The sequence below is a fragment of the Cavia porcellus genome, unplaced genomic scaffold (genome assembly GCF_034190915.1).
Source record: "Cavia porcellus strain 051 isolate PalLab524CR breed Dunkin Hartley unplaced genomic scaffold, mCavPor4.1 scaffold_16, whole genome shotgun sequence".
NCBI classification, from domain to species: Eukaryota; Metazoa; Chordata; class Mammalia; order Rodentia; family Caviidae; genus Cavia; species Cavia porcellus.
The window spans coordinates 9,421,664-9,445,487 of NW_026947499.1; the positions used below are offsets into that span (position 1 = coordinate 9,421,664).

Here is a 23,824-nt window from a genome sequence, read left to right on the forward strand (position 1 = left end):
GCTGTTTTATGCCACTCCCACCACCACTTCAGATGCTATGGACTATTTTTCTACCATGTGTACTCACTTAACCCTCAAATACCAGCTCCTAACTCAAACCTGCGAAGATCAAAGGAAAAGAAAAGAAAAGAAAAGAAAAACCTTGAACGACTGTGACTCATCCTGCAGGTATCAGTTTAAAACCATCTTGTCAGAAAGACCCTCAGACACAGTTAAGAACTTAGAACAGACATCCACAGCACTCTCAATGACTTCTTCTCCCTTCTCAGATGCCCCTTTTTTACATTTTATCTCCATTATGGCAGCATCTTGGGGGTTGGCAGACCTTTACTGTCTGGTATAAAAATTAAGCACTGGTTGGAAATGGGACTGGATACATTAAGAGAAAAACAAAAGCATGCCAAGAGCCAAACAGATCCTACACCAAATACTGGATCCTCAACATCTCACTCCCCCTAAAAACCAGAATCACATAGCATCATTTAGCAACTGGCAGGTTTATAAATGGTAACTCTTTAAAAAATCCCTTTCTGACTTGCATTATTCCATGCTTTTTCCCCTATTAAATAAAGCTCTAGTTAAGACTACAGCTTGACTGGCATCACCTCAATGGAGTCTTTCCAGTCTTCCCAAGCACTAGCTTCAGCCTGAATGTCTTTCCCTCCATATCCACACGGCATCTGTGCTCGCCTGAGATCTATTTCTACTGTGGTGCTCATAAGACACTTGAGAAATTGTGTGACCACTGTCTTCAAAGTAAGAGGTATGAGGAACACTGTATATAGCTGGCATGGTGGTATACATTTGTAATCCCAGCACTTGGGAGGCTGAAGCAAGAGGATCACTACAAGTTCAAGGCCAACCTCAGCTACATAGGGAATTTTAATGCCAGCCTGAACTCATAGCAAGACTCTGTTGCAAAAAGTAAAGCAAAACAAAAAGCAGGATACTGTATATAACTTGGTATGTTCATAAAATCAGAACTGATCACACAGGTAACTGCAAATTTCCTTTTGTTTTTTGACAAGGTCTTGCTATGTAGTTCAGACTGGTTCTGCACTATGTAACCCAGGCTGGCCTTGAATTTGAGGCTATTTTCCTGTATTCATCCCCCAAGAGCTCAGATTATACACATTACCATGCCTGGCAAACACAAGATCCTGAGTTTGATTCCCAGTACAGCCACTCTCCCCGACAAAAAAACCCCAAGCAAATGAGGTTTTTAGTTGCCTTTTTGTATATAAATTATATCTCAAGGTAGACAAATAGTTTGATCATATGAAGTTTTTACAGAAATGTTCCATCTAACTGAAGAAGGAAAAAAGAAAGAGAACATCACCATTTTGCAACATCTAATGAAATACTGGATCTACAATACAACATAGTCACCAATGGCAGCTGCTAAGACTCACAGGAAAGAACTTATCCTGGATAAACCAGGCACCTTAACACGTTGGTTACACCTGTATTGCAAAACATGACAGAAAGTACACCCATCATTGGCTTAAAAAACCCAATCCAGGCTCATCAAACCATCATTATATAATAGTATATTTACACAAGACACACAAGATGACTTGGTATACCACAGGGGGATGCAATCAGTAACACTTAGAAGGTTGTAAAGAGTAAAGAACAAAAAGAGGGACTTAAAATAAGATGTGAAGGGCAACTGCTCTAAGGGAAAAACTATAATTAAGAGTACGATTTATAAAACAAAGAAACAAAAAAATACTAAAGATGTGCACTGAAATACAGATAAAGTAGTATGGTGTGTAAGATTTACTTTGGAATAATTCAGTGCAGACAGGGCACAAGACATAAGGGTATGAATGAAATATGACTGCCCAGAAGTTGTCAATGTCCTTAAAATTTTCATAATGAAAAGTTACATCATGAAACTAAAAACAAAATAGAACAAAAATACACATGATAATCAAATGCAACTTTTAACCCCTAAATGGACTCTTAGCTTCAAAGGAGAAAAACAAGGTATTAAGGAGCTTCCTTTAATTTTTGTCAGTGGGATAATGGTATTGTAGATTTCTAATGATACCTTATCTTTTAGAATTACAAAACTAAGTAATTTCCAAACAATACAATATGCCTGAGATGTGCTATTCTCCCTCAAAAAATCTGAGAAGAGGGAGTTATGTATGTAACAAAATTTGCCATTAGTTTATGACAGGCAAAAGTGAGTGACTATGTCTATTATCCTCTTTTTTATTTTTTGGAGCTAGGGTCTTTACCACTGTGTAGTTCAAGTTGGCCTTGAACTCGTGACCCTTCTAAACTCTATTGTGCTGTTTGAACCGCTATGCAGTATATGCTTCAAATTTTTAATAGTTAAGTTTTTAAAAGATGACTGATTTTCAAAGTAGAAATGCTAAGTATGAAGATCTTATGAAAAATAAATGTCAAGATAACTCGAAAAAAATCAGTATTAAAAACCAGAAACAGATCTAACTGCACACGAACAATCAACATCTAAAGAAACAGCCCTTGCGTATGCTCTTTGACCATAATGGAAATAAATCCCCAAACAACTGGAAATATGAAAATATATGGAAATTTAAAGCATATGTAAACCCATTGGTTAATGAAATCATAAGGTAAAAAATACACTATTGAATAAAATTGTAACATCAGGTCTGTAGAATGCAAATAAAGCAGTGTTTATTTATTTATTTTTGGAGCTGGGGATTTAGCTCAGCGGCATAAGTGCCTGCTTTGCAAGCAGGCAGTCCTAAGTTCCATCCCCGGTACCGATAAAAATGAAAAAGACCAAAAAAAAAAATTTTTTTTTTAATTTATTTTTAAAGCAGTGTTTAAAAAGTTATAGCTTTTGTTGTTTTGGGATGAGGTTTTGCTATGCAGTTCAGGTTGGCCTTATCTCACGCTCTGATCTCACTCTTTAAATGCTCTCTTGTTGGGTGTGATTGCCCACACTTATAATCCCAAAACTTGGGAGGCTGAAGCAGGAAGATCACTGCTGTATTTGGGGCCATCCTGAGCTACACAGGGAAATCCCATTTCAAAAAAACAGAAGACAAAAAGAGTGCAGACACAGCTGAGTGTGAACTCCCTGAGTTCAATTCCCTGTACCCCCAAAAACGTGGAAATAGATAAAGAAAAAAAGATTCAAAGGCAAGGGGCTGCGGGTTTTAGCTCAGCGGCTTATGTGCCTGCTTGGCAAACACGAGGTTGTAAATTCAATCCCCGGCACCAAAAAAAAAAAAAAAAAAAAAAGATTCAAAAGCAAAATACATCTTTATATACTAATAAACACGCATTGAAAAATTTAAAAAACATTCTCAACAGTATAAAAATTAGGAAATACTATAAAACAATGATGAAACTGAAAATCTAAAACCTTGAGTGACGTGGGATGAAAATGTTAAGATATTTCCCAAGAAATGATCTAAAGGGGGCTGGGGATTTAGCTCAGCGGCATAAGCACCTGCCTTGCAAGCAGGCAGTCGTGAGTTCGATCCCTGGTACCGATAAAAAGGAAAAAGAAAAAAAAAAAAAAAAAGAGAGAGAGAGAAATGATCTAAAGATTTAATGCATGAGCCCAAGATGACTATAAAAATGTGGAAATGCTTTAATTTACAACTCTCAAACGACCATCCAATGAGGTTCAACAGTTTTTCATGTATTTGCTGTTTATTTTTCTTCTTCTGAGAAGTGTACATTCATTTCAAGATGCCTATTTTTGGACTGGATCTTTCAATCCAGGTGGGTCTGACTTTTTTCAGTTTTTTATATGGTCTGGATATAAGTCTTCTGTCTGAGGGACAACTGGCTAAAATTTTTTCCTATCCCATGAGTTGTCTTTTCATTCCACTGATGATTTCTTTTGTTGTACAAAAGCTTTTCACAATAAGGTGAGATCCCACTTAATGAGTCTATGTAGTTATTTCCCATGGGATCTGGGTTTTGTGCATTAAGTCTCTGTCTACAACTTTGTCTTCAAGATTTCTACTTATTTTCTCTTCCAGTAGATTTAATGTTTCTGTTTCAATATTGAATCTTTGATCCATTTTGGCTTAATCTGGTGATAAACATGATCTTGTTTTAATCCCTGGCATGTGTGGAGCAGATTTTCCAGCACTGTTTATTAAACAGGCTCTTTCTTTCATTGGACATATTTGGCCCCTTTGTCAAAACAACACTCAGGTTCCATTTCTCTCACTCTGGGAAGAGTGGCTATTATCAACAAATAAACCAATCATAAATGCTGGAGGGGCTGTACAGAAAAAAAAACTCTTCTCCACTGCTGGTGGGAGTGGAGTGCACTGCTGGTGCAATCAATGTGGTGATTCCTCAAAAAACTAGGACTAGAGGTCTCATTTGACCCAGCCATTTCCCTTCTGAGTATCTTCCTCAAAGAATTAAAAACATCACACCACAGCAATATATGTACACCCATGTTTGCAACAGCATAATTTGTAATAATTAAATTTTCAAAATAGCCCAAATATTCATCAACCAAGGAGTGAATATAAAAGATGTGTTTTTTTTTTTTTTTTTGCAGACAGGAAAACCTTTTATTTTAAACTACAAATAGTCAGCAGTGGCCACAACTATCCATGTTTCATTAAAATCACATGAAACAGATGTGGTCTTTTTATACAGTGGCATAGTATTCAGTCCTAAAAGATAACCTTGGGACATTTATAGGTAAATGGATGCAACTTGAGACCATACTTGTAAGTGAAATAAATCAGACTCACGTGTATAAAACACCGTATTGTCTCCCTGGTGTGAGAAACTGAAAGAGTAAATAAGGATCAAAATGTACAACAGATATTGTGAAATGGGAAGAAACTGTTCAAAAGGGAAGAGGAACAAGGGTGTGGGAAAGGGGAAAGGAAGGAAGGGAAAAGGAAAAACAACACAAGGTAGTTATACTACTAGCTTCTCTGAGTTCACTGAAAAGAAAGGTTTGTGCTGTTACCATTTGAAGAATTTTTTAAGCCTGTATCTTGTACTCTGAGTAACTACTTTGAAGATAGTAATATGGGATGTATTAATGACTGTTATTCTCCTATTGTCTTGCTATGAAATTTAACTTTTTCCAAAAAAAATTGTTAAAAATCTACAAATGCAAATAACCAATAAAAAACAAAATCTTGGTGAGAAAAAAAAGTCAAGGGACTTACATAGTTTTAGATTTGTAAGTAATAATAATCAAGAAAATTAAGCCAGGCATGGTGGCTCATGCATGTAATCCCAGTACTCGGGAGGCTGAAGCAGGAGGATTGTTGCAAGTTTGAAACCAGCCTGGGCTACAAAGTGAGCTTAAGGCCAGTCTGAACTGCACAACGAAACCCTGTCTCAAAAAGACCAAAAAAAAAAAAAAAAAAAAAAAAAAAAAAAAAAAAATCCTAATGACATGGTGAAAGATACATGTAAAGACCAATGTCAAAAAAAAGACCAGTGTCACAAAGTAGTTCACAAACAGGGACCAGAGATGGTAAACTGACTTCTCACAGAAAACAAAAACAAAAATGAAAAACCTGGATATATAGCTTGCTTGCTCTTTTTGATGGGTGGGGTGGGGTACCAGGAATTGAATCACAGGACCTTGCTTGTGTTTGTTAGGCAGGTGTCTTGTGACACTGAGCTATATATCTAGCCTTTTGTTTTTGTTTTTGAAATAGGTTTTTTTTTTTTTTTTTGTCTTTTTATCGGTACCAGGGATTGAACTCACGACCGCCTGCTTTCAAGGCAGGTGATTATGCCGCTGAGCTAAATCCCCAGCCCCAGAAATAGGGTCTTTATAATACAGTTCAGGGTAACCTTGAACTCACAGCAATCCTCCTGTCTCAGCCTCTCAAGTGCTGGGATTACAGGTGTGTAAACCCATGGCTGACTATAGCTATCTTAAAATAAAAAACAATTTAGTCATTTTAACCTATCTAACTTATCAAGCTGCTGACATCTCCACATAGTGAGTTGAGTACTTCTGAAAGTAACTCTGACAATTGGCACTGAAGAGAAATTCTTTAAGTAAAACAGACACTGAAGAAAAGAAACACTCCAGAAAAATTTTAGATACTGTAGTCTAATGATTAGACAATAAAAATTCTTAAAATATTTAATGCGCATTACAGGAAGATAAAAATAAACTGGCAGTATTCAGCTTATACCTGATACACAGCTCCCTCTGTTCCCCAGATGTTCTGTCCAGGTCTATTCTGTGTAACCAACAGCACATTGCAGAATCCACACAGTGTCACTACTAAACTGAGCTGTAAAGCACATTGCAGTTTCTGGTCGGGATTGTTTCTCTGCTATCTCACTATTTTTTTTCCTTTTCTTTGGTGGTTTTTTTTCTGGGGGGGGGTATCGAGGATCAAACTCACGACTTCACGCTTGTCAGGCAGGCGTTTATGCCATTCAGCTACATCCCTGGCCCTCTTCGGTGTTTTTGTTTTGCTTTTTGGAACAGGGTCTTGCTGTGAACATGTAGTCTAGGCTAGCCTCAAAAATCGCGTGACCCTCCTGCCTCAGCCTCCTTCAGGCGTGTGGTACCACATTCAGCTCTGTTTCACTATTTTCCAACTCACTGCAGTGATTTTCAAAGCACAATCCAAACCAGCAGTTATTCCCTGAAGACTGGTCTTGTGAACCATACTGTACTAGAATATGAATTCTAAGACATTGGCCCAGACTGCAGAAAAAGCAGTTCTGGCAATAGGCAAGCAATCTGTGTTTTTCTTTTTTTTATTTTTTGTCTTTTCCCTTTTTATCAGTACCGGGGATCGAACTCACGACTGCCTGCTTGCAAGGCAGGTGCTTATGCCGCTGAGCTAAATCCCCAGCCCCAAGCAATCTGTTTTTAAGAAGTTCTTCTACCGACTTAGAAGCACACTGCAATTAGTGAACCACAGCCCTAATGCAAAAAGGATGTTTAGCATTAATGAACAGTGGATTAAATGAAGAGTTAGTAGAGAACGTTACAATGGAGGATGGGGAACACCTGGCTGTATCACCTTCCTATAACACAAGCAGGGATCAGACAGCCTCACCGCAAAAGATTCAACACAGCAGTTTATTTTACACTGCACTGCCTCTAAAAACTGTTGAACCTGAATGTAATCAATAGTAGCATAACAAAATAAACATGTGGAATGTGAGACATATTACATAAAAACTGGCTCTGCCTCAAAATGACAGAAAAAGAGAGGGCTACCAGCACAACTGAAATCCCAGCATTTGGGAAGCTGAGGCAGGAGGATCAACCAAAAGTTCAAGGCCAGCCTAAACTATACTGTGAGACCATCTCAAAACAACAACAACAACAACAAAAAACAAAAGGCAGAGTAACAATAAAGAGATGTAATGGATTTCACAAATTTCTAGGTCTTGTTTTGATCCATATTCAAAATACTCTACATGGAAAAATACATTCATGAGGCTAGGGATACAGCTCAGCAGCACAGTGCCTACCTGGCAAGCACAAGGTAGTGAGTTTGATCCCTGGTTTAAAAAAAAAAAATTCTTCCTTCAACCAAAGTAATTTGATTATCTGTGGTTAACACAGAATTACTGTTTATTTTATAAAATGCAGCAACAATATTTCAACTACCTAAGAAAAATTCTTTTTGGGGTAAAGGAAGGATCAAATCCTGAGGCACTCTTATCACTGAGCTTCATCTTCAGCCTTTTAAAATTTTTATTAAACAGGGTCTCATTAGAGTTCATATGCAGGCTGGCCTTGAACTCACTATCTTGTTTTGTTTTGACAAGGTCTTGCCAAGTTGGTCAGATGGGACTCAAATTTAGGATCCTTTTGTTTCAGCCTTGTAGCAGTCCGGGATTACAGATATTACCACACTTGATGTGATTTAAAACAAAAAAAACACACTAAGGGATTAAAAGTTTAGTTTCACTTACACATGTACACAGTCCTGGGTTCCAAAATCTCCAGTACCAAAAACAAAACACAACACTAAGAGAAGACATAAAATAAAACAAACCAGGTGTGGTGACACACATGCCTATAACCCAGCACTTGAGAGACTGAGATAGGAATAATGCTGTGAGTTCTATGGCAACCTGGGCCAAACAGTGAATCCAAGCCCAGCCGCGACTATACAGAAAGGCTCTGTCTCAAACAAACAAACAAAAAAATCACTGACCTACAGAAAAAACATACTTACGTAGGTTAAGAAAATGCAAGTCTGGAGTGTTCGTTTCCATGATACTAGGGATTAAACTTAGGGCCTTTACTCTGAGCTACATTCCCTGTACCCGCTTTTTAAAAAAATTATTTTATGAAAATCAATTTTGTGCCAAAATAAGAAAACAACAATAGTTAATACAGTTATCATTATCTTCAAAGTAGTTAGAGTATGAGACAGACAAATGGTTCTTACAAAGAACATATAATAATAGCACAAAACTTTCTTTTCAGTGAACTAGAAGAAACTAGTACAAATGAAATAAATTCGCATATACATTAAAATATTTTTGAAACAATGGAATAATTTGGAAAATTACTTGAACTTTACTCTCTGTTTTGCTCACGTGCATATATGTACTTTTAGTTTCTCATATAAGACAATCATGTGACATTTAAAAGCTTATGTGTCGGGGCCAGGGATTTAGCTCAGTGGCACAAGTGCCTGCCTGGCAAGCGCAAGGTTGTGAGTTCAATCCCTGGTACCAAAAAAAAAAAAGCTTATGCGTCTGACTCATTTCACTTAACATTATGGTCTCAAATTGCATCCATTTCTCTACAAATGACTTAAATTTATCTTTCTTTATGGCAGTGTAATACTCCACTGTGCATAAATACATCTTCCTTATCTATCTGTCATTGGACATATATGCTGTTTCCAGGATCTAATTATTAAAAATTGTGCTATTATAAACAGAGGTATGCATCTATCAGTGTAATATCGTTTTAACTCTGTTGGGAAGATCCTGAGAAGTTCAGCTGAGACAAATGGAATTTTTACTTGTAGTTTTTGGGGAACCTCCACACTGATCTCCATAGTGGTTGTACTAGTTTACATTCTTACCAACAGTGTAGTAGAGCCCTCTCCCCTACATCCTCAGCAGTATTTGCTATTCTTATATTTTTTTAATGATAGTTATTCTGTTTGGGTTACGATGTTAGTATAGTTTTAATTTGCATTTTTTAATGGCTAGAGATGTCTTAACATTTTTTCCCACATGCTTATTGGCCACTTGTACTTCTGGGAAGAATCTATTCATTTTGGTTACTTTTTTCGTTTGTGTGCCTTTTTGAGCCAGGGTCTCACTATGCAGTTCAGGCTGTCTTTGTGCTCACTTTGTAGTCCACGCTGGTCTTGAACTTGCAATACTCCTGCCTTAGCCTCCTGAGTGCTGGGATTATAGGAGTGCGCCACCATGCCTGGCTCAGGTTTTTTTTGTCTTTTTCCTTTTTATCGGTACCGGGGATCAAACTCACGACTGCCTGCTTTCAAGGCAGGCGCTTATGCCGCTGAGCTAAATCCCCAGCCCCGCTCAGGTTTGTTTTTGCTTTCATCTTTGTCTTTTTGAGGCAGTGGTTGCCCCCCGCCCTTTTTTTGGTAACGAGGATTGAACTCATGACCTCACTCACACTTGCCAGGCAGGCACTTACACCACTGAGCTAAACCTCTGGCCTGGTTGCCCATTTTTGACTGGGTCTTTTTTGGTGCTGGGGGAGGGATTTAGTGTTTTTCAATTCTTTCACTATCCTGGATGTTACCTGTCTGTCCAAGGAACCGCTGGCAACTTTTTGCCCCGTCAGTAGGTTCTTTCTTCACTCTGTTGGTTGTTTCCTCTGCTGTGTATAAATTTTTAATCTGATATTACCCCACTTGGTGACTCTTGTTATTATTTATGTTGTTGGGGTTCTATTCAAAAAGTCCTTGCCTATATCTACGTCTTCAACAGTTGTACAGAGTTTACCTTTCAGTAAATTAAGTTTTTGTTTGTGAGACAGGGTCTCACTAGTGACGTTCAGGCTGATCTTGAACCCACCATGTAGCCCTGGCTGGCCTTGAACTCCCAGTGATCTTCCTGCCTCAGCCTCCTTGCTGGGATTATACACATATGCTATAATGCCTGACTAGATTGTTTTTAACATTTAGATTTTTGATCCATTTTGATTTTAGTTTAGTGCCATTTACTGGAGAGGCTCTCTTTTCTCCACTGTATCCTTGTACATTTTTATTCTTTATTTTTGAGACAGGGTTTCACTAACCTGCTCAGTTATCCTAATGCCCAGGCTAGGCTCAAATGTGCAAGCTTTCTTTCTCATCTGCAGTGTGTTGGAATGACAGGTGTGCACAACCACATCTGGTTTTGAGATTTGTTTTAAATTTCCAGCAAAGAAAAAAATACATATTAATATGGCAAAATTTTATTATACATCACAGAATCTGGATGATGGATAAAACCACTTCTCACCTACTTAATTCCTGTTCATAGCTAGTATTTTTTTTTTTTTAATCTTTTTGAGACAGTTTCACTATAGAGGTCAGGCTGCCCTTTAACTCACAGTGATTTTCCTGCCTCAGCCTCCTAAGTGTCAGGATTACAGGTATGTGCCATCATTTCTGGCTCCATAGTTGATATGCTTGACAATATCCTTATGGTTTTAACAGAAATATTTCTGTAAAATAGGCTGAACTATCCTCAGGACATACAGTTTCTAATAAAAGGGCAGAGCCTCCTGAGGCCAGAATGTAGCTCTCTTGTTGGCAGGCTGTACTGTCACGCTTGCTTTTACTGCAATAATCTTTTCCTTCATTTTGTCTTTGGTAACAGGGTCTCACTATGCAGTTCACGCTGGCCTTGAACTCACAATGATCCTCCTGCCTCAGCCTTCTGCGTGATGGGATCACAGGCATGCGCCACCACACCTGGCTATCTTTTCCATTTTAAAAAAAAAAATTTTTTTTTTAAATCGGTACGGGGGATCTAACTCACGACCATCTGCTTCCAAGGCAGGTGCTTATGCCGCTGAGCTAAATCCCCAGCCCTATCTTTTCCATTTTAACATAACTCTGTTTTGCACTGTAACCAGCAACAATGCCAGAGATACTGGTGCACATCTGTAACTCTAGCACTCAGGAGATGAGGAAGGAGGATTACCTCAAGTTCAAGACCACCCTGGGCTGCACAGTGAATAAAGACCAGCCTGAACTACATAGTGAGACCTTGTTTCCAAAAAACCCAAAAAATCCTCACACCCTAACACAAGGAAGTAACATAAGAATGCCTTAATAATGACACACTAAAAAATCCCTCTTTCCTGAGTCCCTTCAAATTCTCACAATAAAGTTAATTTCTGGGGGTGGGGATGTAGCTCAGTGGTAGAGTGCTTGACTAGCATGCACAAAACCCTGAGTTCAAGCCCCAGTACCAACAAAAAAAAAAAATCCCAATCAAACAAAAAAATATTAATTTCTGTAACTAAGAATTACTTTAAATAACCAAAGGTAGAGTTTTTGGGTTCTTTTAAGGTTAGTCAATTTTCCTTTTATTTACCCAGTTTTTTTTATATTTCTCTATTTTTTATTTACTATTTCATTAATTTCTGCTCTTTATTTCCTTTTTCTTTTTTTTTTTTATTTTGGTACTGGGGATCAAACTCACGACCTGGTGCTTACCAGGCAGGTGTTTATGTCGCTGAGCTAAATCCCCAGACCATTTCCTAACTTTTAAAAGAAGCTTCGTTGGTACATTTTAGGTATACATAATGATCACATTCATCATTGGGAATTTGTCCCTGAACATGACATATTTTGCTGCTTCTTTTTTTCATTCTTCTTTTCCTCTTCAACCTTTCTTCCTTTCCTTATTTACAAAAGCTTTGTTTCCATCTATTTTTTTTTTTGTCCTTTGTTTCCTTCCTTCCCCTTTCTTCTTCTGTTTCCTTACCCACCTGAATTTTTCTTCCCATTTCCCAATATCTACTATACATTTTGGTTAAGGTAGAGTTTTTTAGTGAGCTGAAGGATTCTAAGCATCATCCCTGCAACAAAAAGCTTACCATACTTACAAAAAGAAAATTAACCAAGACTTTCAGTTAACGTACGAAATAACAATTATTTCAAACACTAAGAAATCCTAATTTGGTCACATATGGTAAAGCATGCCTACAATTCCAGCACTTTAGAGGCTGAGGTTGGAGAATCATCATGAGTTTGAGATCAACCTGGGTTACATAGTGAGTTCAAGGATAACCCAAACTATTAGCTACATGATGAGACTCTATCTCAAAAAACCCAGAAAAACAAAAACAAACAAACAAAAAACTTAGGTGAAATTTTTATGTCAGAAAGATAATTATTGGGCATTGAAAATTGTCTTTTCTATAGAAGTCCTACTTTTTCCTATTTCTCAACAAAATAACAATTAATTGAATTTCAAAAAAGGAATTATTTAGCATTTCTTAATATTAAAAGATTTTTTATTTTTTAAACCATACAAGTCCAAAAAACTAGTATAATCAGTGAAGAAATAATCTCTAAAGAGACCTAGAATAGCAAAGGCAATCTTGAGCAACAGAGACAAGACAGGAGGCATCATAATCCTGACCTGGAATTATACTATAAAAATTCTGTGATAAAGACAGTGTGGAACTGGCAAAAAAAAAAAAAAAGCCAGACCTAAAGATCAATGGAACAGATTAAAAGATGCAGAAAGAACTCCAGACACACTAAGCCACCTTATCTTTGATAAAGGTGTCAAACACATTCAGTGGAAGATAGCCTCTTTAATAAATGTTGCTGGAAACTGACCCTTATCTTTCACCATGTACTAAGCTAAAATCTGAATGGATCAAAGATCTTAATATTAAAACAGAAACATTAAATCTGCTGAAAGATAACAGCAGGTAAAACTGTTGGAAGACACTGATGTAGGCAAAGCCTTTAGAAATAAAACCCAAATTGCACAGGAATTTTCACAAAGAATCAACTCTACTGAAGAGCTACTCTACAAAGATCTTACTCTACTGAAAAGCTTTTGCACAGCAAGAGAAACCACCAACAGAGTGAAGGGACAACCTACAATGTGGGAAAAAATGTTTGCCAGCTGTTCCTCAGACAAAGGATTACTATCAAGAACATATAAAGAGCTCAAAATATCAGTCTTCTCAGATTTAAAGACCCAATTTAAACATGTTCATTTGAAATGAATATACACTTCTAATATGAAGAAATACAAACCACAAATAAATATATGAAAAAATGTTCAATATCACTGGTCATTTGAGAGATGCAACAACACTGAGATTCCACTTCATCCAGAAAAAATAGCTAGTATCAAGAAACCAAGCAAAAATAAATGCTGGCAGGGTTGTGGGTGTTGGTGGGACTGGTGAAACCACTGTGAAAATCAGCATGGAGATCCCTCAAAAACTAGGACTAGAGGTCCTATTCAACCCAGCCATGCCCCTTCAGGGTATCTTCCCTAAAGAATTTAAAAAGAACCCTTTTCTGCTGTTGGTGGGAATACAGACTAGTACAACCACTGTGGAAATCAGTGTGGAGATTCCTCAAAGAAGCTAGGACTTGAGGTCCCATTCATCCCAGCTATTCTCCTTCTGGGTATCTTCTCAAAAGAATTAAAAACATCATACTACAGTGATGTATGTGCACCTATGTTTATAGCAGCACAGTTTGTAATAACCAGGTCTTGGAAACAACCTAAATACCCATAGGCCGATGAATGGATAAAAAAGTTGTAGTATTTTATACAATAGAGTACTACTCAGCCATAAAGAAGGATAAACTGGAGAGTTTTATAGATACATGAGTGCAACTTGAGAATGTACTCATTAGCGAAATGAGACACATGTGTAAACATCATATTGTTTCATTAGTGTGAAAGAAAAAACATATATATGCATATAAAAAGTTAAGATAAAAAACAATCTAACAGGATTCTGACATGTCTTCTGTTTCAAAAGAAATTCTGGATATTGAGAAAATACTTATAATTTAATGTAAAATAAGGTCAGCAATCTAGTAAATTAATCTAGCAAACCTTATTTTTCAAATTTAAATTCAAACTTCAGAATGCACCCTTTAGAATGCACTATTTTTAAGATACTGAACAATCACAATTAAGGCATTTTTCTTTCATATTTTTTCATAAAAATTCATCTAAATACCTTAACGTTGGTCATCACAATTCAATACGCAGCCTAATCAAAAGCTGAAGCTGAGTCATGAGTGTTCATTATAAACTAAGATGTTTAATTCATGCAGCATGCAGGCTACAAGCAAACACAGGCAGGATTATTCTCACCTTTACCTGCTCTATATGTCTTGGCTTGATTCACTGGCATAGGCGTCATGGGTATTGGGTATAAAGGCTTGAGGGAATTAAAAAAACAATATTAGATTCTTATGATAAGAAGGTGGTCTATCACTATTTTATCTTGCTGAGAGCTAGAACTGGGTTTTCTTTATCTCCTAGGTGTTGTTAAAAAACAGAATCATACCCAAGGTAAAAGGATAAGCTCCAACAAACTATAGTAAATTTAACTCTTCTGTCTCACCAGTAAACATTTTAAGATTTAGGACCTTATAGTAACAACAGACCAAATCATTGCATACCTCGCTTCTTCAAGAGCACTTCTGAATGTGAATGTACCTCAAATCACTACAAATCTAAAGAATGCCGTCATCAAACAAGCCAAGTAGTTAAGTGAATGTCAAGTTCCATGACTTACTTGCACGCCCGGGCTTACTGGAACTGGATACATCATATTTGGTGCAAAACAAACAGGCTGAGTATAAACTGGAGTTGGCGGTTGATGACCCACCATAGAAGGGCTAGGTTGTGCTTGAGGCCGAGGTGAAGTTGGGGTGGTAGAAGGCTTTGGCTACAAAAACAAAAATAAAATTCAACTATCTCATCGTGAAAACTATTACTGCAATTTTCAGGTTATTTCCTAATCTTTTTAATTTTTGTTTGCTTTTAACCAGTATCCTTTGTTGAGGGGGGAAAAAAACCACCTCAAAATAACAAAACACAAACCAACAACCAACAACCATCTCGGTTTTTTGAACCGAGAATTGAACTCAGGACTTCACGCTTGCCAGGCAGGCACCATGCCGCTGAGCCATATTCTTGGCCTAGGAAATAAATGTTTAAACGAAAGAAAAAATGTTTTCATAGAAAACTAAAGCAAAATCCTGCTAATGAAAAAAATTATAGTGGCAGTGATTTGGACTCAGAGAAAGAATTTTTAAAAGTAAAAAAATTTTTAAATAAACTCAGCAGAAAAACACAATAGTGTACCTAAGAACCTGACAGTTAAGCTAGCCAATCTTCTTCAATTCTGAGTCAGAAAGATTCACAACATTTTCTCCCAGATAACACCTAACTTATGACCAAACAAAAATCTTTTTTTCTGACTAAAAAGTTTCACAAGTGATCCATACAAGCAAAATAAAGTTGTTTTAGCATGGTAAACTGAACTTAGAATATAGGTATGGGAGGGGGGCAACTATAACTAACTATAATCATTTCAGGGAGTAGCTTACCTGAAATAAAGTAACAAAGTTACCTGAGAAAAAGAACGAGGGTTGAACTCCTTGGCATTGGGATTCAATGTTGACTTCCTAACTTGCCTAAACCAGAAAAAAATACAAAAGCCAGTGAAATCTGCATAGGCTTTGTGGTTCCCTAAAATTTTCCATACTTAATCTATTTTTAAATTGTTAAACACACAATTGAAACAGTTCTCACCAGAAAAATCACTAATCTTTATAGTGTACACACACACACTCCCTCCCCATTATCTATTCCTTAATCTGATAAAGAAGCTGTACAAGCAAAAACAAAATTTGTGCTTACAACTTTTTAGAATACAATTTCTCCTCTTATGAGCTATCAACAAATATTTGAGCTAAAAGACAGTAGCTCCTTATAAAATATCCTTGTATTAAAGGTAATGCTTTACTATATTTGTACTACATAACCTGCAATTATTTTTAGTGTGACAAGATATTTTTACATAACATATCTTGAGAAAAGTTAGGGCTCTAATAAAGTTGTCTGTCTCAAATCAAGGTGCGATTTCCCAACTTAGAAAGCTGTATCTCAAAAATACAACTGTAACTGGATCGGTTTGATAATCAGAACACATAATTCAATACTGATTAGGATCTGAGGGAACTTTTGTTTTGTTTTTATTTTATGAGACAGGGTCTTGCTACACAGTTCATTCAGATTGGCCTCAAATTTAAGGTGATCCTCCTGCCTTGGCCTCCAGAACGCCAGGCTTATCATCATACATCACCACACCTGGCTTCTGAAGCCTTTTAACTGATAAAACACTAGTTCTGTAGAATTAAGTTTATCTTAACAAATCTAAACACTAACCAGATGAAAAACACTTTGAATTTCAAGGAAGGGCATCAGAAACTTCACTGTTTTTGTGTGTGACAGTTCTTAGAAGCATATGAAGGTTCAGTCTAGTCTGACTGGAGTCCAGAAGAGATAGGTCCCAGAACTCTTAACTTTCTAAGTCCTGTACATCTGAAGAAAAAACCTCTTTTTTTTTTTTTTTTTTTGATTTTTTTTTTTTTTTTTTTTGTGTTTTTACCGGTATCAGGGATCGAACTCACAACCACACGTTTGCAAAGCAGGCGCTTATGCTGCCGAGCTAAATCCCCAGCCCCTAGAAAAAGCCTTTTTAACTTAATGCCTACTTCCCTACCCTGAAGTACTAAAATGGGGGAAACAAAGAGTATTTAAGGTATAAAGATTTACTCTAAGACAATATCTATTTAAGTTAATTGTTTATAAACAGTCTAAAAGTCCAGATAGACTGAGTTGGAAGGGTAAACTACATGAAATTAAAAAAAGTTATCTGAGTAACAGGATTTGCTAAATGTAGGTTTACTCACTCAGCTGCATCCTTCTTCTCCTCTTTATCGTCTCTCTCTTGTTTACACGCTGGGCTAGAAGTCTGGACCCCTTGGGATGTGACCTCGGGTCCCCGCTTGTGCTCCGTAGTACTAAGTATTGATGGGGAGATGCTGGGGCTATTCGGCTTGCTGCTGCCACTAGTGCAGGTGCTGCTGCTATTTTCAATGAAAGAATCCTTAGCACTTGGTTCAATTTTCTCTTTGATCAAATCTCTTGATTTTTCTCCCTCTCTATTTTTATTTAGTACTTGATCCATAGATTCAGAAGTGGAACTTGGCTGTAACTAAATAAAGGAAATAATTACAAATTAACTCTAGTGATCATTTTTTTCCATGAATATATCCAAAGAAATATTATCTCTGAACCGAAGTATTTTGAATAAGGCTACATTCTATATTTTAAGAGTAATGCTCAAAGCTTTTATAAATAAGGAAAGGAAGAGGTATCAAAGCGAGAGTAGGCAAATGGAAAAAGAAGGAAAAAAGAATTAAGTTATATCATGTACATGGACAAATTCTCTACGGTGACTATGTTTATTATAAATACCTAACACGTACCAACAAACTTAATTTTAAAAAAAGATTTTAAAAAGAGTGATGCTTTTAGTACAATAATACAGTAACAATACAATATACAGTCATGGTGAATCTCAAATATCTTTTTTTTTCTTGATACTGTGGATTGAACTCAGGGTACTGTGCATGCTAGGCAAAAACTCATCCACTGAGCTATATTCCCCAGCCCAGACTCAAATATCTCAATGTTAAATATTTACTGCATGCCAGTCATACATCAGCAATTGTGCTTGCTGGCTATGGAAATTGTACTTGCCATCTGTGTAAGATTAGACACAAAGGAAAAATCAACCCACAGGAAGGGAAAGATTCTCAGTGGGACTGCCATCTAGTCTAAGGTATGAACCGTATTTAGGAGATGAGCTTAGAAAAGGGAACACACAAGAGACTACATGCTTAAAACCCCAAAAGCATTTTCCTGTCACTGTAGGACAGGAAAGCTCTAATGGCTAAAAGGATGCAGAAATAACAAATACCCAGGAGAAACCAGATGATAAATAAACTTCAAGTCCATGCTGAGGACTCTGATTTCTAGGGTCATGAGAAGTCACTGAGAACTTGTAAGCAAGATACAGAAGTGAGGAGTTTGTACTTTAGGAAGAGGAGCTGTGCAGCTCTACAGAGATGAACTAGAGGGAGGCAAGTAAAGTGTGGAGACCACTACAGAGCCTGGGCTTCAGCCAGAGCACAGCGGGCTTGGGAAGTAGGAGATGGACACAGAGGGTGATGTGATTAGTGTTGTCAGAGAGGCCTTCTAAACTCGTAAGTAAAGAAATTCCAAGGTCAGGACCATCAAGAAGAGCAGAAAACACAGACGTTAACTGAAATAATTGAGGTTCTTAAAATCTGTGGGCCAGAATAAATAAAAACTACCACTGGCTGAAGATATCGTCCTCCACAAAAGAGAAAACAGGGACAGGTGAAGGAAATAACAAGAAATTGGGAAGAAAAGAGCAAGTTAGCACAGCTGTAGTCCCAGCACTTAGGAACACTGAAGCAAAAGGATTGCAAATGTGAGAACTGATCCGGCAACTAATTAGTAAGGCCCTGTGTCAAAAATTTTAAAAAAATAATGAAAGTATTGGTGATGTGGGTCCAGAACAGGGTGCCCCATTTCAATCCTCATTAGCGTGTACACCCATACCCACACACACACACACACACAAAACAGAAAAGAACAAGTAGCAGCAGCAAATGCTGAAATGAGAACAGACACAAGCAGTGGCCCAGGTGACACGAACACACAGAAGAGCAATCTATCCGGCAGAGGTCACTCCAGGTTGTAAGAGCTGAGATACATTCTTCAGGCTCAGTACTTCTGCCTGTCTGGGCGGCACACCTGTCCTACCCACACAGATCACAAGTTCGAGGCCAGCTTGAAAATGGTAAAACCCCGGCCTCAAATAACCACCACCAAAGGTGGGCCTACTGGAGAACATGGTATCAGAGCAAATGTAACTCAAGAGACATCTTGAGCATCACGACCTCACCAGCACAGCTGCTGTGCCCTCAAATAGCTCAGGGCAAAAATTAATAAAGGCATCTATTTCGGCCCTGTGGCAATTTAAGTCACTATATAGGAACTAAGTTTGGTCTGCATTTATTGACACAGTAGTTGAGGTTACATATATAAGATACCAACTGAGTCCTACAGAAGACTTCAAGACTATTCATCACAACATGCCTTGAGGGAGGACAAAAATAAGGACTTTGTTGTTGCTATTAATTATGTAATAGCAAATATGTCTATAGTACTTCCTATGGGCTGGATGCAGTTCCAAATATTTATGGACTCATTTACTTAGTCTTTATAAAGACCTATTTGATGTAGGCACTATTGCTGCCATCTTAAAAATGAGAAAGTCCACTGGGAACGAAGGTGCAATTCACATCTTCGTTTGGTGTTGAGGATAGAACCCAAGGTCTCACACATACTAAGTAATCATGCACTCTGCCAGTGAGCTACATCCTCAGAGAGAAAGAAAATACTGACAGTCATCTGGAATTTTATTAATAAATATTAGCACTTGAGATGATGCTAAGGCAGGAGTACTGATTGAAGTAATTTCAAAAGCAGCCTTGGCTACATAGTTTAAGGTCCTATCTGCACCCGATCCTCCAAAAAAAAAAAAAAAAATGGAATTAGTATAACTGAGTGCATGTGTACTATCTTAAACACCTTACAGGTAATTCTCATTTAAGTCTCACAAGAACAGTTTGCACAATTATATACATTATCCTACAGTTCCCTCTCTTAGCTTGGGAAGAGTGTAGAGGACACCTCATGTCCCACAGATGCAGTGTGTGGGCCAACATTCAAACCCAAGCCTATTTATCAGCTTCTTAATACAAGTAAAACAATCAACCTCCTGTACGAAGATACCCCTAGAGCCCATAGATAGCACTCAAAGAGGCAGGGCTAAAGCTAAAAGCCCACAGTATATTCCCACTTTAACCCAGTGAAAGACTAGATTTTTGTGAACAAATGTAATTCAAACCACATGCTGCCACAAGAACAATTCTGAAGATTTCATAACAGTGCAATACACACCTCATGCTACTTTTCAAAGCATCAGAGGCTTAGATGGTGAGGTTGCATTCTTTACAAGCAGTGTTATCTTTTGAGAAATAACTTCTCTTGTCTCAGTTTCCTCATATACATACTGCACATGATAACATAACCTGCTTCAATGTGAAGGATAAGGGTATGTAAGCACCCAAAACAGGGTCTCATATGTAGGAAATACTCCATAATTTTAAAGCTCATAATATCATTTTACTCCAAGGCTCACCTTATGATTTTAAGAAATATTTCTTAAAACTAAGCATTTCTCAAAAACCATGTTATTTCTTTACATTCTTAAAATTATCCTCAAATATTCCTTAAACCATAGCATTTACTTATAGATCAGGGAATTATTAAAAAGAAACAATAACAATACATATGGTTATTCAGACATCAAACAGTATTAAGATGAAGTCCTAAAGAGAATTGTAATGCTGTCCCATTAATGCTGAAGTATGGATGACAATTTACGTATGTAAAGTTGTGACCTAATATGATGGCCAAAATATTTTCTATTAATACATTAACTGTAATGCAGAGAGTGATGTTGACATAGGGATAAGATACACATATCACTGGAGGAAAATTTAGGAACCAGGAACAAACTTTCACATTTGCAGTCAATTAACTTTCAACAAAAGTAAGATTGCCAGGCATGGTAGTGCATGCCTGTTATTCCAACACTTGGAAGATGGACACAGGAGGATCACTCCATATTCCAGGGTAGTGTGGGCTACACAGTGAGTTCATGGCCAGCCTGGACTACATAGTGAGACTCAGTCTAGTGAGAACAAAGAGAACTGGTGTTCAAAGAGGTTGGGCAAGAGTATGCTCAGGTAATCAAGATGTTGGGAAATGGACTGTTAGAAGCAATGTGTTTTGATGGTGTGAAGAGGTTATGTCACATCAGAGAGAAGTTGAGAAAAAAGGTTGGAATAAATACCTCAGACAACGTATTAGTTGGTCTCTGAGCCTAACAGGGTAACAAAGCAGGTAGATTCTAACATACTCTGAGGAGGAAGCAAGGAGTCTGAAAGCGTATAGCAAGCTTCCTAAGCGTGCTAAGATCAGTGAGACTGACACATTTGGTTCTGAAGATGATGAAATTCAGTTTGATGACTTTGGAGATGATGACAAAGATACTGACCATATCTAAATTCAACCCAAAAGTTTACATTCCAGTTTTTGGAAGACTGTCTGACAGTTTGAATTTTAGCCATAAAAGATCCAAGAAAAAGCTTTCATTAGCATGTCTATAATTTATCAAGGCAGCTTGGTTTGGTTCTAAGATATTCGTTTCTCTAAAAACTATTAATGTTGAATAATCTTAAGTGAAACATTAGGCCCACTTTGTTCTTTTGATGTAATGGAGCTTACAGACAGAAGGCCACATATATTTTTTAAAAATACCTATCTCCCTTTCCTGCTTTCATCACTTCCAGTAACTAAATGGATGTTCTAAATAAACCATTTGCTTTACATTGATTATAGATTGAAATTAACCCTTAACTTTTGACCAGCATATTAGTCATATATACTTTTGGTATATTCTGATTACCTAGACGTTTCCTAGAGATTCTGATATAACCTGAAAGAGGATTCAATCTGCACTTGAATTAAAAATGTTTGTTTTCCATATTTTAGTAGCATGTGACTAATTTTATATTAATTTTTATATCAATGTATTGTTTTCATTATTATACTTTGCCATCATAAACACATGGACTGGGGGAAGCATTTTTCAAATGTGTTTTAACAACACCAGTTTTCAGCTTATGTGGTTAATTGCAGAAATTAAACATTAGGTAGTTTGATGACAAAGACATTGATGACATCTAAATTCAATCTAACATTTTACATTATCTTAATAACACAAATATTGATATAATTGTTGAGCTGTTAGTGTGCATAAAAAATTTCCCAGGCAGTTGTGGTACATGCCTGTAATCCCAGCACTCAGGAGGCTGAGGCAGAAGGACTGCTGAGTTCAAAGCCAGCTTGGGCTATGTAGAGTGTTCAGGACCAGCCTTAACTACCTAGAGAGATGCTGTCTCAAAGAAATAAAAGAGAAAAACAAATTTTCCAAACAAGAAAAGACTGTTTTAATCACATGCAAACAGGCTATTTTTACAGAACAGAAAGATTATTGTTTAACAATGTTATTTTCTGAAGTCATACGTGTAGCTGAAATTGTGAAACCTTTATAAACATTTAACTAAGGGCTGGGAGAATAGCTGCAAAGCCCGTGTTCAATCCATAGTATAGTACTAAGGAAATAAAAAAGGTGGGGCTGGAGATTTAGCTCAGCAGTATAAGCATCTGCCTGGCAAGTGTGAGGTCACAAGTTTGATCCCAAGTACCAAAAAAAAAAAAAAGATGGTCTTTAATTTCTGAATAACAGAACACGAATGTGAGAAATGTAATAAAATGTGCTGCAGAGTATGTTATATCCTCACTTTGTAATAAGGCTGTATTTATGTAGGCAATTTTGGTTGGTGAGGTTTGTTTTCTTTATGTTTGTATTTGCCATGGTTTATTTGCCATGTTTTGTTTTATTTGTCTTTGTCTTTTTTTTTTTTTTTTTGAGGTAAGTTTTCTCTACTTTGCAAGTTGGGGCAGCCTCCAAATTGCAAAGATCGTCCTGTTTCAGCTTCCAAAAGCTGGATGACAGCATTTACTACCATACCCACTTGGGAATTTAGATTTACCCTTCCTTATTTATTAGCTTTTCTAATAAAATGAAGTTAGGGCTGGACTATATTACTAGCTATATTGAGATCATATACCATTTTAAGCAGATCCATTATGTAGCTTGTGGAACTTTTACTATGTTGGTCTCCTAACAACTTCTCAATGTTAGAGAACAATACACAAGGGAAAAACAAGATCTTTTAAAATCTGACTTTTAAGTAATTTTCTTTTCTAAGTATGCAAATTCTTGAATTCAAAAGATGAGTCACTATAAACATTATTACAATGCATCACTGTGGTTCTTGTTTCTTATTTTCTGCACTTATCTAGGTGGAATGCATCTAAGACCAAGGGCTGCTTTTTAATAACTCAGAAGAAACCATTCTTGAAGAATTTATTTGGCAATTGTCTTCCTCAGTAATTTAACGTCCCCCCCCCCGTGTTTATCCTTGTATACCTGAAAGTATTTTGCTAAATTTACAGTGTATTTACATCCTTGCATGTGATTTTTCTTTTTTCTTTTTTTGTTTTTTTTGGTGCCGGGGATCGAACTCACGACATTGCATTTGCCAAGCAGGCACTTACGCCACTGAGCTAAACCCCTGACCCCCTTACATGTGATTTTACAAAGAATGTTTGAATTTTGCATATATGATACAACTTCGGCAGAGATAGTGCAACTCAAAATAACCTCCTCATACAGTTCGACAGCGTTTTTTTGTTTTTGTTTTTACTGTGAGCTGGGCATGGTGCTGCACACCTATAATCCCAGCACTTGGAAGGCTGAGGCAAGAGAATAGCTCTGAGTTTGAGGCCAGCCTGGGATACATAAAGCAAATTCAAGGCCAGCCTAAACTACATAGTCAGACTCTTCCTAAAAATTTAAAAAACAAAATAAAATAGCCAAAGATGTAGTTCAGTGGCATAAGTGCCTGCCTGCCTGCCTGGCAAGTGCAAGGTCCTGAGTTCAATTCCCAGTACAACAAAATAAAACAAAACACAGTAAAAATAAAATAAATTTTTATAATCCAATTCATGTACTTGTTGGTGGTGTATTTTTTCAAGTGTTGGT

At 37.1% G+C, this 23,824-nt stretch overlaps 1 protein-coding gene across 17 annotated transcripts in view; it reads right to left on the reverse strand.

Moving 5' to 3' along the window:
* Positions 1 to 23,824, reverse strand: part of Atxn2 (ataxin 2) — a 115,105-nt gene that overhangs the window by 18,132 nt on the left and 73,149 nt on the right. For 13 of the 17 annotated variants that reach the window (XM_063225632.1, XM_063225630.1, XM_063225626.1 and 10 more), the window contains 4 exons: positions 16,899 to 17,203; positions 15,554 to 15,617; positions 14,714 to 14,866; positions 14,287 to 14,353 (listed from right to left, as the gene is read on the reverse strand). In XM_063225632.1, the coding sequence (XP_063081702.1) occupies positions 14,287 to 14,353; positions 14,714 to 14,866; positions 15,554 to 15,617; positions 16,899 to 17,203 (589 nt within the window). The remainder of the gene's footprint in view (positions 1 to 14,286; positions 14,354 to 14,713; positions 14,867 to 15,553; positions 15,618 to 16,898; positions 17,204 to 23,824) is intronic. The other 4 variants (XM_023562017.2, XM_063225627.1, XM_063225629.1 and 1 more) reach the window with 1 other exon arrangement.